The sequence below is a fragment of the Podarcis vaucheri genome, assembly GCF_965113315.1.
Source record: "Podarcis vaucheri genome assembly, chromosome: 3".
NCBI classification, from domain to species: Eukaryota; Metazoa; Chordata; class Lepidosauria; order Squamata; family Lacertidae; genus Podarcis; species Podarcis vaucheri.
The window spans coordinates 85,269,658-85,286,231 of record NC_138761.1 but is presented as its reverse complement, the minus strand read 5'-3'; the positions used below and the strand labels follow the sequence as shown (position 1 = coordinate 85,286,231).

Here is a 16,574-nt window from a genome sequence, read left to right as displayed (position 1 = left end):
CTACATGTACACATGCCCTCCCAACCTAGCTGTTGTAGAAGCTAGATTTGACACATTTTGAGCCTTCTAACTAGATATTTCTTTGAAGCAAAGAGAGTTTGTTTTCTGGTTTTAAACATTGTTGAAGTAGTTCTTGGATTTTATTTGCTGCTCCACTGATTGCTGCAGCTTCATGTTTTTGTTTTGCTGCCTGATGAATGTTTCTAAGTAACTAAATATTTTTAGTATTTTAATTGTTTGAACCTGTGCTAATGTGAAGTTTCTTTGTTTTGGATATGTTGGACAATAATGGCTTTACCTAAAACTGCGCAACTAACAAACTAGCTAAACATGCCGTCTCCCACTCCATAGAAACCTGTAATTATGAACATGCTGCAACCATTAAGACAATGCAACCCTCACATACATATCTACACAGAAGTAAGCCCCACTGAATTCCACTTAACTTCTTCCTAGGAGACTGCAGTGCCCAATGCCTTTACAGAGAATTGGACACTAAGGCCGCTTCCAGACCACCTGTTTTTGTTCATTGATGTCTTACCTTACCTTCACTATAGGGTCCCAGGGCAGGTTGCAACAACAGAAACAGTTCAGTGTAAAAAAGACCAAGCAACCAAACACAACACTCATCTTGATTTGTCAGTTTCTGGAGGGCGGAGGAAGCAGGTTTGTTGTTTAAAAGTACCAAATCCACTTTTCCAGATTATGTGATTGAATCTTACCCACAAAACAGCAACAGTCTGGATGTACATCCAATATTGTTCCCTCCAGATGTTCAACTACAACTGCCATCATCCCTGATCAATGGCCATGCTTCCCCAGCTAAGGAAGGCACACAACTGGTAGTGATTCCTCCTTGTCAAAAGCAGTAGCTCCTAAGGTGCCCCACATGCATATGCGCACATGCTTCTAGTCTCTAGACCAGGTCTGTGCCCTGCAGAGCAGTTGCAGCAACAGTGGGACCACACACACCATCTTATGTATCTTCATCTGATGGGGCATAACAAACTATGTATGCACCCAACCTGAGACTTCTCTTATATGGAAGACATGGCTGCTCTTTCCTCTTCAAGCCCCTTCTGGTTCTAGGAGACATTGGGGTGGGGGGTGGCGGGGATTCGACTGGCCCATTCCTCACCTGAACAGTCTTTTCTCCCGCCTCTGACTTGTCCTGCATGCCCACCTTGGTCTCTGACAGCTCTGACCCTTACTTTCTCCACTTGCAGGCAGCACAACCCCATATACTGCTATCCCCCTCTCTTGCATCATTTGCCTGACTGGCCCCCTGTCTCCGTCACACGCTCATCAAGAGCTCCGCCGGTTCCTGACATCAAAACCTGTGTTACACAAGAAGTGTAGTTTTCCTAGCAAAGAATCATACTTGAGAGATAATCCTGGTCTGTTGCGAAGAGCCAGGGTAGAATTATCTGGCAGCTCTGGGGTGGAGTATGTGGACTGTTCAGGATTAGTAAAAAACAAATTTGCTGAGACACTGAGGGAGCCAAGACAGGATATGTTGAGTAAGAGGAAAAGTTAGTAGAATATGATAGGTTATGAGTGCAGTCTGGAAAATCAGGAAGGTCCAGAAATTATACTGCATTTAATGCAACAGGGTCAAACTGGAGCAAGGACTGGGTTTGAAGACAAATCATGCAAAATCAACTGCTTCCTGATGGCAAAAGGAAACAAAAAAAAAAAATGCTTTAAATAGCATGTTTATATAATTCCCTCTCTTTTAAATTGTGTTATATAATTCTAATTACACTGGTTCCTTACGAGTCTTTCTGTATTACTTTGTATATTAGGAATGGCATCATGCAGTTCTGTCCTGTGTCTGAACTTCTACTTAGCTTGCACTGGACTGCAGAATGAATGGTTGGTGAGTTACATTTCTGACCCAAACATGCAGGCTTCCCTTTGTTCTCTAGCCCTCCTTGCAGCCTGCATGTGGCCTTCTAGGCTCCTTCCAGATGGTATTTGTTGACGGCCTTTAACAGTGGCAATCCATAGGATATCTGTTTCACCCAACATATGTCTATTGATTGCTATGAATACTGCAGGTGACAGAAAGCTCCACAGCTGCCCTTCAGCGTTTGACAGAGGTGAACTTTTCTGCTCTGCAGACCCTTCCACTGGTGATGAATCTGTTGTAGGATTTATTTAGGCAGTTTGGTATTTATTTTGGGGGTGCTAGACTGATTCTTTCCCCCCTTTTATTGTGTAATCTGTTTCTAAAGATAGCTTCCCCCCCTTCATGCTCATCTCAGTTGGGAAGCCTCTTCTTCCTATGGAGGCTCCTGGCACAACTTAAAGCCCTCATTGGGCACAGGTTTAACTTCTCCTGGCCCTACATAACAGTAACAACCAAACAGGGCTGAAGTGTACTGCTAAAAATGAAAAAAGGACAAGCTCCTCCAAACTATAGGTCTGGACAATATCTTTATTGGGGCCAACTAAAATTTCACAAAACGGTGGCAAGCTTTCTGAGTTCTCTAGAACTTGTTAATCAAGCAATATGTTACACAAAGGAGAAGAGGGGAGGGAAAACAAAACAAAAAGTATACAAATTAGGCTGGAGGTTGTAGCCTGTAGGCTCAGTTCCAGGATAGCAGATCACCCCTAAAGTTGAATATGCACTAATACACTGCCCCCCTCCAGTTTGAAATTGTTCATGCTCTCCCTTAACATGCTGGCTTCAGTCTAGATTGATTCTAGATCCTGTTATCCAGGAGAGAGAGAGAGAGAAGAGGAGTTTGGATTTGATATCCTGCTTTATCACTACCCGAAGGAGTCTCAAAGCGGCTAACATTCTCCTTTCCCTTCCTCCCCCACAACAAACACTCTGTGAGGTGAGTGGGGCTGAGAGACTTCAAAGAAGTGTGACTGGCCCAAGGTCACCCAGCAGCTGCAGGTGGAGGAGCGGAGACGCGAACCCGGTTCCCCAGATTACAGGTCTACTGCTCTTAATCACTACACCACACTGGAGAGAGAGAGAATGGTGGTTACTTGATATACATTTTAAACCCCTCTCCTGGACTAGGTTCTCCATGCCGATTCTTCCCTGAATACGCCCCAAGTGAACAAAGAAGGAAGTGTGATTGTGATCTTGGTAAACATCCACCCACAACATCATTGGGCAGGGATGAATACATTCCCGACATTGCCAGGACTGCCTATATTTGTTTTCATCTGTTTCCAAATAGACACACTGAGGAATAAGGCAGAATCAATCTGCAATGAACTTTTATTATCAGAATGAAACCAGTTTCTCAAAAAGTACACTTTGGGGCCAAAAAAATATGCAATGGATCAGGCACATCCAACTCCCAAGAGACTGAGATCTACTCCCAGAGTTGCTGAGTTTTTCCCCGGAAGGATTGCAAAGAGTTGCTGAGCCTTTTTTAAGGTATAAAAACATAAATTGCTCACCATGAAACCTGACGCAACAGAGGGACAGAGCAAGAGGGGCAGGGGGTGGAGACAGTGACTCCTCTTTTTTAAAAATACAGTGATCGAGAAGGATCCCATGATCGACCGCAATCTACCAGGATCAACCGGTGATCAGCCGGTTGGACATGTCTGCAATAGGTCTAAATCAGGGGTTCCCAAACCATGGTCCACAGACATTCTGGTAGTTCATGGGAGGTCTGTAAAAATACAATTAAAAATCAACCCACACCTAGAACAGCACATTACAATTGTTACAAGAGGCTGAAAAATAATTGAGTGGTCCACCAAGACCCTCAACAGTTTTCAAGTGGTCTGGGGGGGGGGCGAATTTTGAGGACCACTGTTCTGGATTGTTTATGGGCTACATAGGAAAAACAAATAGTCTCCACTGATTCTCAAATCAACTGATTCTTCTCGGATGAAGAAGTAACGGCTGTGCCCCATTTTTTAAAACATAAAATCTGGCTTGTAACCCAGATACGTTCTACTCCTTAAAAACAAAAACACAGCTGTTCCTGGTTAGACAGGCAGTAGAAGTAAAGAGAAACCAGGCAGGCTTTTTATTGGCAAAGCCAGAGGTTAATTTTGTGGGAAATTGCAGTCAAACATAGCTAGCAAGTGTAGGGCTAGTTAAAGTATGAAGGGGTTAAGACCACAGAATTGTATTCCTAGACTCAACTTGGTCACGCCCCTCACCTAGAAGGAAGTTAACTTTCCTTCTTTGCTTGTTCTCTTTCACCATGAAACCTCACTGAGGTAGGATGAGCCTGAGTTTGCTCGCTACAGGCTCAGAGCATGTGCTTAGAGCTATTGCACTGTATTTTGTATCTCAGGATTTCTGCCTCTGTTGACTTGCTGCTGCCAGGATAAATGCATGAACCCTGACCCTTGGAACTTTGTAAGTATAACATTTTAAAACTTACAAAGGTATGTAGTCTGTTCAGTACTAAGAGGGGTAGAAATGGAGAAGCTCTGCTAACAGACTAAACATAATATTAAAAGGTCTAACAACCTATATTCATCACACTTTATTCTGCTGCATGATTCTATGATTTTAAAATTCTGCTGGGGGCTCTCTCTTGCAGGAGTGTGTGTTTGGCTCTGTGCTTTGATTCTAGGAATCCAGCCAATTCTTGTATTAGATACCCCACATGGGTGAGCTAAATAGGTATTTTCCCCACAAATTTTGCAATTGTGGGGAAAATACATATATTTAATGAATAAAAGATTATTCATTAAATATGTTGCTTGGAAGATATGTTGCTTGGAAGACATATATAGGGTTGCCATATTTCAAACAGTGAGCTTGGGGGAGGGGCAAAAAGGGGACAGAGCAGAGGGAGGAACACAGTGGCCAATGGAAAATCAGCAAACACGATACTACTGCTGTCCAGATTTTCCCAGACATTTTGCTGATTTCTGCCCAGACACTGCTGCCGACTGCAATATTCTGGATATAGGACATGCAAAGGCAGGTGATGGCTGAGTCGTTAAGCAAACAAAGGCAGGGATATGTACCATTACCCATTAGCAGAGACTCTGTACAGCAGAGAGGTGGCCTTCTAGCTGTGTGTTAGCAAAAGTTGCGTTCAGGATTGCAGTTTCCCAGATGTTAGGTAGAGAAGAAAAGTTGCAGTCTGTTAAAGGGAGCAGGCTGCAGAGGGGGAGTCAGAGCACAATGTGGGTTGGCAGTTTGAATTGGAGGCTGCAGAAATGGGAGAAAAGTTACCTTCTTGGAGTGTAACACTGGAAGCCCCTCCACCATAGGCTCAGGTTGTATATATGGGTAAATAAACCACATACCATAAAGACACCGCAGTCTCTGCCATGCCTCATCTCCAAAGGTAGCACAAGCCCTGTGCAAGTGCCTTGACCCCTGAATCTCACACAGCTTGGAGACTGCAGTGGCAGGTAACAAGACGGTGTTTGGAAGGCATATATAAATTGCATCTGTGTAAAGGATTGGGAAACAATCTGTCAAAGGGGTCAATTAAAAACGAGGCAAAAGGTAACAATGTGATGATTCTTACATGGAATAGGGTTAGACCTCTCTCCAACCTTTGCTCGCTGGCTTGTCTTGGTTTTAATTGCTAATCTTTTGAGTAATGAAGCGATGACGCAATGACTCAACACAGCTACCTCATAACATTTCACGACTGGGGTGGGGTGGGGAAAGGGCGTTTCCAGGCAGTCACAGGACTCCATTTCCCAGAGATCCCCGCGCACACCTTAACCCCTCCCTGCCGCTCGCTCGCTCGCTCGCTTTTATCTCCCGAATCCCGCCGCTAGCAGAAGCCACAACCTGCTTATCTGGGCGCGCTCGGGCTGCGCTTCAGCAGGGCTGTGTGTGGGCGCGCGCGCGGCTGCGGCTGAAGCCCGGGCTGGGCAATTGCGCCCGCCTCACCTTGCCCTCGCTAAGCCGCCGGGGCAAGAGAGAGGGGTCTTCGCCCGGGCAAGAGGCGAAGGTAGGCAGGGCGAGAAGATGGTGCTCCGAGTGTTCGTCGCTTCCCTCTCGGGCTCCGTGACGGTGAGTGGGGGAGAAGGGGAAAGGGAGGGCGAAGGAAGGCAGGCGGGAGCCGCCTTGCGCTGCGCTCCCGAGGGGACTTCCTTGGGGAAAGCCCCGCGGGCGACTGGCGGCTGGTCCCAAGGGGGACGCTGCGTTCCCAGACGCACCAGAACCGCCGCCCTGCAGGTGAACGGAAGGAGGGAGGGGGGGAATCCCCGAGAAAACCGTCTCGTCACCCCAGAGGTGGAGCAGTTCCATTGAATGGAGAGCATTTCGGGTTGCCCTATGGACGCTTCTGCGCCGCTCCCCGCGGAGGGACAGCTCTCGGTTTCACCTCTGGCTGGCCGAGAAGAAGGCGCTTGCTTTGGCTCACCCCGAGCTCTAGCGGCCCCTTTGGCACCCAGCCCTGCAGGACCTCCTGACGTGGTGCCTGGGTTTCTGATAAACGGGGCTTCTTTCCTTCCTACAAAAATAAGGCCAGGGAGACGAATCCTTCCTCCTTCCAACCCATCAAGCACCTCAAAATCAGCACCAGGGTTGCAAACTTGAATAAAATATTTTGGGGGAGGGCAGGTAAGCCCCGTCCCACGTAATCGATCACATGACGCCGTGCACCTATATTATTTGAATGGCAATGCCCATCAACTTGGGGGGGGGGTCCAGATATTTTATTTTGGGGGGAATTGGCAAAGGGACCTCAGCCCCTAGGAGTTTGCTTCTATGGTCTGAAGTATTGTTGTCCCCTTTGGCCTCCAGCCCTGGAGGGGCCCCATGTGGTGGTAGTCAGTGGCGTAGCGTGGGGGATGCAGGGGGAGCGGGCCGCACCGGGTGCAACATCTGGGGGCTAGGGTTAGGGGGCGCAAATCCACGGGTTAGGGGGCGCAAATTACTTGCCTTGCCCCGGGTGCTGACAACCTACGCTACGCCACTGGTGGTAGTAGTTGTAGTATGGCGATCTGGGTTTCTGATTTTGGACTTCTGTTTGTGAAAAGGTCAGGGAGACAGTTGGTTTTAAGTAAAAAGGGGGAAGGATTAAAGCACCTCAAAATCAGCACAGGATGATGAATGCTCTACTTGGGATGGGGAGGGGAGATGCACATAATCTCGCATGGCTTGGGGGGCTGTTGGATCTGCTCAGATTGCTGCACATCTAGACTGTGGTTCTATTCACACATATTTGGGCGTAAATTGAAACTTGATGCCACAATGCACTACTGGGTAAACATATAATCATCATGTGCAGTAAGGCAAATTTCATTAAGGCATTGTAATAGAAGACATTAAGAGACAGAAGAGGCAAAAAAAATATTTACGTAACTGAACCAAAACGTTTGTGCTGAAATATAATTTATACTGACACATGCTGAACTGTTGAACAAAAACTTGTTTTCTTTCCCGGTACCATAAAATATAGACTAGTGTAAGTCAAAGACGTATGGTAAATATTAACGTCTGAGTCACTGCGATCCTAACAGCTTATCTCCCGCTGTTAGATTTAATTAATAATATTGACACATGATGAACAAATGTGCTGCTTAACCAGTAGTAGATGGCTTTAATTAATATGAAGATTTTTAGGTGACTTAAAAACCTGCCTTTTAACTGCTTAATCAGTTTACAGTGAGGTATGCTTGTTTTTGCTGGAACTTCAATGGAAGTGTCTTTTGAGTTTGAAATACTGAAGGAAGTGTAGCATGACTTGCAGTGTAATAGGCAAGAGGTGCAGCTTTTAGCTGGAAGGAAAGGCCAAGTTTGCTATTCCCACCCCTCATCCATATTATGGTAACACACAAGAACGAAGACAGCCACCTATAATAGAACAGTGTCACTTCTAACTTACAGATGTCTCAATTTTAAAGTTGTTCCCTGCCATAATCGCCCCACCCCAAATCCTATGCATGCATACTTCATATAATTGTAGAGTTTGGAAGGCACTACAAGGGTCATCTAGTCCAACCCTAGGGGCTCCCATGACCCTGAGATTAAGCGTCTCATGCTCTACCAGTGTCATTTGCCACTAAGACTTTCTCAGTAAATATGCTTATGAACTACTTAAGCTCAGTGGCGTAGCGTGGGGGGTGCCAGGGGTGCCGTCCGCACCGTGCGCAACATTTGGGGGGGCGCGTTTGGCCGGCCCCCCTCGAGGAAGCGGGAACCTCTCCAAGGCGCAGCGCGCCGTTGGTGGAGGAAAAGAGCCGCGCAGCAACAGCAGCAAAGCCGGGAGGAGGTGGAGCGAGCCTGCTAATTGCTTGCTGGGAATTAAGCGGAAGGCTGCTCCGAAGCCTGGCGGCGGGAGGAGGTCTCTCCGCCCCACCGCCAGCCTTCGGAAGGCTCCTCCGAAGCCTGGCGGTGGGGCGGAGAGACCTCCTCCCGCCGCCACGCTTCTCTCCGCCCCACTGCCAGCCTGGCGGTGGGGCGGAGAGACCTTCTCACCGCGCCAGCCTTCGGATGGCTGTCCTGAAGACTTGTGGTGGGAGCAGTGGCGTAGCGTGGGGGTGCGGGGGGGGGCCTGCCGCACCTGGCGCAACATCTGGGGGGGCGCGGAAGAGACTCGAGTGCTAAAATCCACGGGTTAGGGGCGCAAATTACTTGCCTTGCCCCGGGTGCTGAGAACCCACGCTACGCCACTGCTTAAACTGAATGAACTACTGATCCAAGCTTTCAGCCCTCGTTCATAGTTCCCTAGCCCATGACCTGTGGGAACCTATTCTGCACACCATCTTAAAATAGTCCTAAATGCTCAAGAAATGCTTTCAGGTTTCTGTGTTAGCAGCAAAAAAAAATTAAAGTGTCTTGTGGCACCTTAAAGACTTAACTGTATAATTCTAACCATGTTTACCTACTAGTAAGTCCTAATGAATTCAGTGAGACTTAACATCAGGTAAGAGAATGCAAGGCTGCAATACTAACTCCAGTCAGGAAAATCCAGTCCCTGGTTGGCTGGGCAGCCACAGGGCATGATGGAGCCACCGCTTCATCCACAGCCCCATCACTCATGCTAGCAGAGGTGAAAGGCAGCGTAGGTAAATGGCCTTGCTATCCTGGAGCTGGCACAGCAGTTGGGCTTCAGGGATCCAGCAGATTCCAGGATAGTACAACCACTCCCTGAAATGCCCCATTTTGAAGCTTTCCACAGACTACAAACGGCGAGGATCTTGCTGGCAGTATTTCTGCTGGCCCATTTGGTGTGCATCTATGCCAGTCAAGTGATTCACCCCAGCCCAGTGCAAAAGAGGTTTGGGTTGAAGCTTTAGTGTCTAAGGTGCTGCAGGACTCATTGTTGGACTTAGGCCCTGGACTGCAATACCTTAAGGATCACCTCTCCCCATATGAACTGACCCAGGCCCTGAGACCATCATCTGAAGCCTTCCTTCATGTGCCTTCTTCACAGAAGGTCCAGAGGATGGCAATATGAGAACGGGTCTTTTCTGCAGTAGCTCTTCATTTGTGGAATGCTCTCCCCAGGGAAGTTTGTCTGGTGCCTTCATTTAGGTGCCAGGCAAAAGTTTTCCTCTATAGCCTGGCCTTTGGCATTTAACTACATATAGCTTTTTAGAAGTGGATGGGGTAAGATTTTTTAATGTGTTTCTCTTTCCTTTTAGTTTTAATGTATCTATGTGGGGTTTATTGTTTGCTTGTTTATTTGATTGTAAGTTGTTTTTGGTTCCCCTGAGCAAAAGAAAGCAACTAACAAATTTAATAAATAAGTAAACTTAGCTTGTATATCTTAGTCTGCATTCTTGCAACAGCACCAGTTTGGTATTAGTTTGATAATTTAAAGGTCCTAGGGCCAAGCAAACTTTGTCACATTGAAAAATTAAATAAATTGTCACAGTCATGTAGCAGTACTAAAATAAAATCAATATTTCTTCTGGCTTTGTGTTAGTGGTTCAAATGTCCTATATCTTTGCCTTGGTGTAATTGCTTTTTCATATAACCAGAGACAACTGCGTATCCATTTCATCTTGTAATCCATTTATCTATTAGGACTGGTAATTCAGATTTCTGTAATTCTGCTAATTCTGGTATCTGAAAAGGTAATCTGATTGTAGTTATTGATCCATATATGTTCTTGAGCAGACTTATTGGAGAGCTTCTCTGTGATGGCAATGAATTGTGCTTCAGTAATGCTGGTACTGAACTTTGCATTCTGTACAAACATATACACACTGCATCTGTAGACCATGCATTTCTGCTGGAAGACCTTTAGCTGTATAATATCTGTGTTCATTTCATCGGCACAATGAAAGTGGAACCTCCTAATACAGCTTAGCATGATGCATATGCAGTGCTCAGTGGCTAAGTACTAATGGCCAGTAACAATTATTTATCCACGTCAGGAGCCTGCTGTGTAAACATAGATTCTTTTCGGCACTTGTACAATGTACAGTCATTGAACACTCATAATAGAAGCCTTCCTCCTATTATTACTGTCAGTTATTAGCAGCTGGCTTATATTGTAGTAATGCAACACCAACGTTTGGTTTTGTCACATTTTTTTTTTTAAAGGGTGCAGATGCTTTCTGTGTATGACAGAGGTAGGGAATCTTTTATAGCCCAGTGGACCAGATTGTTATCTCCTCTACTTCCCACAGGCCAAGTTTGACAGGTGGGTAGAGCTGCCCACCTGTCAACCACTTGATGTCACAATTATGTCAAGTGACCTTTTTTTTTTTTGCTGTAGGAAAACTCCTCAAAATACTCTCTCCCTCTGCGCTTAGAAAATGGCTTTACAGGTGCCTACAAACACACAGTCAGCCAAACCCTGCCCTTACCTGCCCCACATCGGGCATCATAACAAGACAGGTGTGGGCAGGTAGGCATGGCTTGGCTGAACTGGCCTCGTGGGCCTATTTAGGCCTGCAGACTGGAGGCCTCCCTGTTACGCATGGCGTAAAAGCCTAGGGTACTGTAAGAGATGGGTTGCTTAGGGCACCTTGGAGTACAAGAAGTGCTAACCTTGTTTTTCCAGCAGAACTTGAGATATGCAGGTGGAACTCCCATGATATATTAGCAGTGCAATTCTGCTGGTGAAGAGGTGCTGACAGGGCTGGCAAAACCAGGGTGGAATCATGGGGGAGGATCACGACTTTACCCCCATTGGCTGGCAGCTTTTTACACCAGGAATTTCTTCCCATTGGCTTCAATGGGAGCGGGAGAAACAAAAAAAAAGTCTTGCCATACTGGCACAACATAGCAAAAGATAAGGTGTTGTTCAACACCCAGTTGCATCACACCACCAATTGTATATGAACCCTGCATAGGGAGATAACACATCAGATAAGAAGGTGCAGTGCATCCCGGGGCCATATATCTCTGGCTCCAAGTCACACATACCTAGAGCTCACAAAGGAATGTCCTGGTTTTTGGGGAGGGGAACTATGGAGAAAGGAGCACATTACCTAACAAGGGGGCTTTTCTGTGCACATTGCTAACTCTTCCCCTACTAGAACCCTGATAGGTACTCTGCCACGAGAGGATCGGCCTCCACTCTGTTCCAACAAAGTGAGTTCCCAGGAGAGAGTACCCCACATGGGTAAACAAGGGAAGAGAGGAAACCACTGATTTAGTGGATAACTGCTGCAGCCATCTACCACTTCCTTTGTCATATGCAAATACTTGGTTCCTCCTCGCAGGCTTTGCTCAAGGGCCAGGCCTTCCACTGAAGCCATTGCCACTGCTGCCCAATTCACCACCACTGATGGTGTTTAATAAAGGCTGTAACAATTCCAGCTGTGTCTCTGTTCCTGTGATGGTCAGCAGATAGGGTCCTACCACCCTTCCCATTGTAATGTACTTCAAGTGTTAGCATCCAGGGACAGAGGGTTCTTCCCTTGCTTGCTGAAGACCCTGTGCTTGTTGATGGTCCTTGTACAGGATGGTGAGGGGAGCAACCCCAGAAAGTCATTGCCCTTCTGGCACCCTCCCCTCTTCCTTCCAGCAACTTGTGTTACGGTTGTAATCTCCAGCTGTTGGACCAGGAGAAGCGGAGGGGTTTGGGTGCATAGCAAGGTGATCCCAAGAGGCATCAGTAATTCTAATGTGAATGAACATGTGTGGCTAGATTGGATGGTGAGGCCTAAGTGAAAGCTGCCATGATGCCCTACAGTCACCATTTGCCAGTCACTTTGGCTATGTCATTGCTGAGGCTCAAGCCTTATTTAATCCCTCCCAACCTCAATTATATTCTAAGGGGAAGAGCAAGGGTGAACTCACTGTCTCCTGGATGCTCTCCTTACACTTCCTTGAGCCCTCTGCCTTATGTGTTGGGGGCTAAACTTTTGCAGTAGGGTGCCTGCTGTATTCAAATTGGCTTCTTATGTGTTTTGAAACCCCAACCAAGCCAAGCCCAGGCTTGCTTTGGCACTTGATTGCTGCTGTTACGTGCCTCTGCTGCTTGTTTGTGTGGCTCTGTCCATTCTTTTGAAACGCATGGGATGCCTTTGCTGGAATTTGTACACAAGGAAGTGCTGTGTGTGTGTGAGAGAGAGTACTGAAAATTAGCAATCGAATCCATGTTTACTTGTTAGGAAAACCAACAAAAAAATGTATTGTAGCATCTCAATTTATTTTAGTATAAGCCGTCATGCATCTGATGAAATACACTCCAGCACGCACACTTATATGCCATAACCAGTGTGTCAGCCTTTGAGGTGGGATAAGGAACCCAGGACCCTCCAGATGCTGTTGAAGAACAGTTCCCACCAACCCTGAACATGGGGCAGATGGGATTTGGAGACCCACAACATCTGGATGATTGCAGCAAATTCCATGTGTTTGCTTCAAGGCATCCTTCCCCTTACAAAATACCAATGTAGCTACATCTCTGGAACTTGCTACTTGGAAATAGGACCCAATGGATCTTGTATTCACTGAGTGCAAGCCTCACACTCTCAAATAACAGATAGGTAGCCGTGTTGGTCTGCCATAGTCAAAATAAAAAAAATTCCTTCCAGTAGCACATTAAAGACCAACTAAGTTAGTTCTTGGTATGAGCTTTCGTGTGCATGCACACTTCTTCAGATACACTGAAGAAGTGTATCTGAAGAAGTGTGCATGCACACGAAAGCTCATACCAAGAACTAACTTAGTTGGTCTTTAAGGTGCTACTGGAAGGAATTTTTTTATTTTGACTCTCAAATAAGTGTGTGTTTAGGATTGCAGCTTAAATTTCTTTTATTATTATTATTATTATTATTATTATTATTATTATTATTATTATTATATATTGTAGCTAATCTGTGCCTGTGGCTTTTTGTATTAGAAAATCAATGGAGCAAAAAACTTTTAAGATGGGATGGGCATTGATAACGCTGATGAAATGTTGGACTTGATTTTGTCCAGCAGTGGTTCATCTTTTATTGCATCAAATGCAGACCTTTCCTCAAAGCCGGCAACAATGAAAAGCTGTTTCTGCACATGAAATGCATCCCCTCTGAGAACCTCTCTTCCACTTCTTTTCCCAACCCCGCTACCACAGAAAATAGGTTTCTCTTATTTCCAAGTGTGCCTCACTAATCATGTGGTGAGTGATTTCATTTCTGGCAGCACTTATTTGGAAGATGAGGGAAAGGCGGGTAACTGAATCTCCTTCTTGGCAATTTGCGCTGTCAGAAATTGCAGTGCCAAGCATCTATCTGGCTTGGAGAGGTACCACCCACTTTACCACACAAGCTTTTTGGGATCAAGTGTGCTGCTTCTGTATCCCCCCCCCCCCCCCGTTATTGCCTTTCATTGTTGAAAAACAATATCTGAATTTGATCATTTTCTGTGGGTTTGAAAAAGAAAACATTCAGTGCAATGGCAATGTCAGACAATTGGAATGCTTTGTCCTGCTTCTGATGGTGAGACATGAATGCAGTTGGAGAAGGCATCTTCTGCCTAAAAGATGGGCTCATGCTGATGTACTCTACTGATCTTGGCATTCTGTTGAAGAGGGTCTCCTACAGAAAGCATCTCAGTTCTGCACTGTACAGGAATTGGGCCTTAAGTGTGGCTCCTACCCTTTGGAACTTCCTCCTGTTATATATCAGACAGGTCCCATCTCTATTGCTCTTTTGGCATCTGTTGAAGACCTTCCTTTTCCATCAAGCCTCTTAAATAGAAATCTTTATCCTAGTTTGCATCTGCTGTACTGGATTTCAATTCTCCCCCACCCCCCATATAGAATCATTTTCAAATGCCAAAGCCCCCCACCCCCATGAAATCACTTTAAGGTATTTTATGGGGGGAAACCTTTCAGATCCATGCTTTCTAGACACAGGACAAGCAGAAGTGTGGACAAGCCCTTAAATGGAATATTTAAAAAAGCATCCCTTCATTTCCATGCTAGTTGAATACACATTTGAAGTTCTAGATTTGTAGGTGCCTGTTCTTTCACTGAATAAAATTAGTTTTGCTGGAGTTATAAGTCCTTGCTCATTACTTCTTTGGAAGTGTGAAGGAAATAAAGCAACCCTTCTTGGGAATGTACGGCTGGAAGTTTTCCATCTTAACTTGTTGACACCTGTCTGGCGACTGCACATTTTTTGTGCCTACTTCTAAACTGCTTAATGCGGTATTGACATTTGTTTAGCCAACTCTTGTTATCTATCTGCTGATTCTGCTTTAGGGCTAAGCTGCTGAATAAATTTGCTCCGACGTGCAGAAATGCTAGTCCTGTGTTCCCTACCAGTTGATGAGCTAATTGTCTCTGTTGAAAGGGGGAGTGTAAGCTCTGCTTGTGAACCAGCTGACAAATAACATATTTCAGAGGTTACTGCATTTTGCTTTGTCCATTGGCATTAATGCATTCACCGAGCTGAGCGTTCCCCATTTACATTCAAAATGTGTGTGTGTGTGTGTGTGTGTGTGTGTGTGTGTGTGTGTGTAGCATTTAGCAAGTGTAAATCTCTCCCCCCTTCCTATATTAGAAGTTTGGAATGATGCATTTCAGTTTTATTCTTTTGGTCACTTTAAAGGCACTGGAACAAAAGGTGCACTCTGTATATTAATTACTTGTATATGAATGTTAATGTGGATTAACTAGGCACTTGCAGCTGACCTGCAAGTATTTGGCTTGCTAGTTTGACACAGGATATTCAGTCTAGTTTCTCATGGTCCCATTGGCTTTCATGCCTCCTTGATACCTTCTGCCAAAGCTGCTGTGCCTCTCTGTTCCCATCCTGCCAAGAACACAGTTCTGCACAAGAGTTTTCCCTAGCCCATCTTTCCCACTAATCCACCAGATGGGTGGAGTATAAATAAAATTATTATTATTATTATTATTATTATTATTATTATTATTTATTATTATTTATTATTTCCTCGTCTCTTTAGACTCATTTGTCCTGAGGCCCTTTCCTGCCACTGCATGTAAACAGCAGATTATTTTCCTCATCTCCCTACTATATGTTCTCTATATTTCATCCCATGGCCTATCTCTTCCCTTTACTTCAGCTACCCTTCTTCTAGGGTCTCTCAGTCTTCTATGCATCCTGGATTGAGAGTAAAAGGTAAAGGGACCCCTGACCATTAGGTCCAGTCGTGGCCAACTCTGGGGTTGTGGCGCTCATACACCATCAAATTTGAAACAACCAAATGCACTCCTTTCATGGGGTGTATACACACTACCCACATCAGCAGGGAAATGTAGCTTTTTCACCTCCCTTTGTCCACAGGTAGTGGAGTAGACTTGTATAGCCACCTTTTAAAAAATACGATGATGTGTACACAACATATGCTTGTAGTTTTTGAAGCAACCCTGAACTCTCTTACGTTCCTAATCCTCTCTTTTACTTGGTCAGCATTGCTGGTTCTTGACTACATCTCTCCTCCTGGTGCTGAGATTGACAATCTGTTCCTAGTAGATAGATGTATATAATATGTGTAACATGATGCACAGTGAAAAACACATGGCATTGTTGTAAATGCAGTAGTGTATCTCCTGTGAGGTTTTCCTTCCTAGCCAAAGTTTCCTTCGCAGAAGTTGTACTTCTTCACAACAGTCTGTCAATGAACTGCTCCCCTTACAGCAATTAGAACGTTTGCAAACAACCCAGGCAAAGATTGTAGTTGATAGTTAAAATGATATTAAAAGTGGCTATTATGTGTCACTGTCTCAATAACTCCACAATTCTACAGTTCTATGATTTTATGAAGTAGTGTGGTAACCCACTATTTTAGGAAATACTGGACTACAGGATAACACTTATTAAATATAATTGTGCTAACAAGTGAAAAAAGGGATTGTATGAGTATGTGTATTATTATTGTGTATGCATTTAATTATATATAATTAACTGCATACATGTAATACAATATAATCCCCCCCCATTTGTTAACACAGTTACGGTATATTTAATAAGAGTTGTCTTCTAGTCAAGCAAATCCATGGTCTGTACACCCCTTTTTTTGCTAAGGTTTGAGCATAGAAAAATGTAATTTTCACAAAACAGAATGTTAGGTTAAAGGAATTAATGTTGAGTATAGTCAACATTCTGGATGTCATCTGGTGAACCTGCATTTTTTGAAATTGAGGAAATACACATCTGTATTTTTGAGGAGGACTGATGCACCTGTTATCTTGCAAGCAAAACACAAACTCATACCAGTGATTCTAGATGTGAGCAATATAATG

The 16,574-nt window shown here is 44.9% G+C and overlaps 1 protein-coding gene across 1 annotated transcript in view; it reads left to right on the top strand.

Moving 5' to 3' along the window:
• Positions 1 to 5,720: 5,720 nt before the first annotated feature.
• The window catches only part of SH3BGRL2 (SH3 domain binding glutamate rich protein like 2), a 28,864-nt gene continuing 18,010 nt past the window's right edge, over positions 5,721 to 16,574 (top strand). Inside the window, exon 1 of the mRNA XM_082218410.1 lies at positions 5,721 to 5,977. Coding sequence (XP_082074536.1) covers positions 5,933 to 5,977 — 45 coding nt within the window. The 5' untranslated portion in view covers positions 5,721 to 5,932. The remainder of the gene's footprint in view (positions 5,978 to 16,574) is intronic.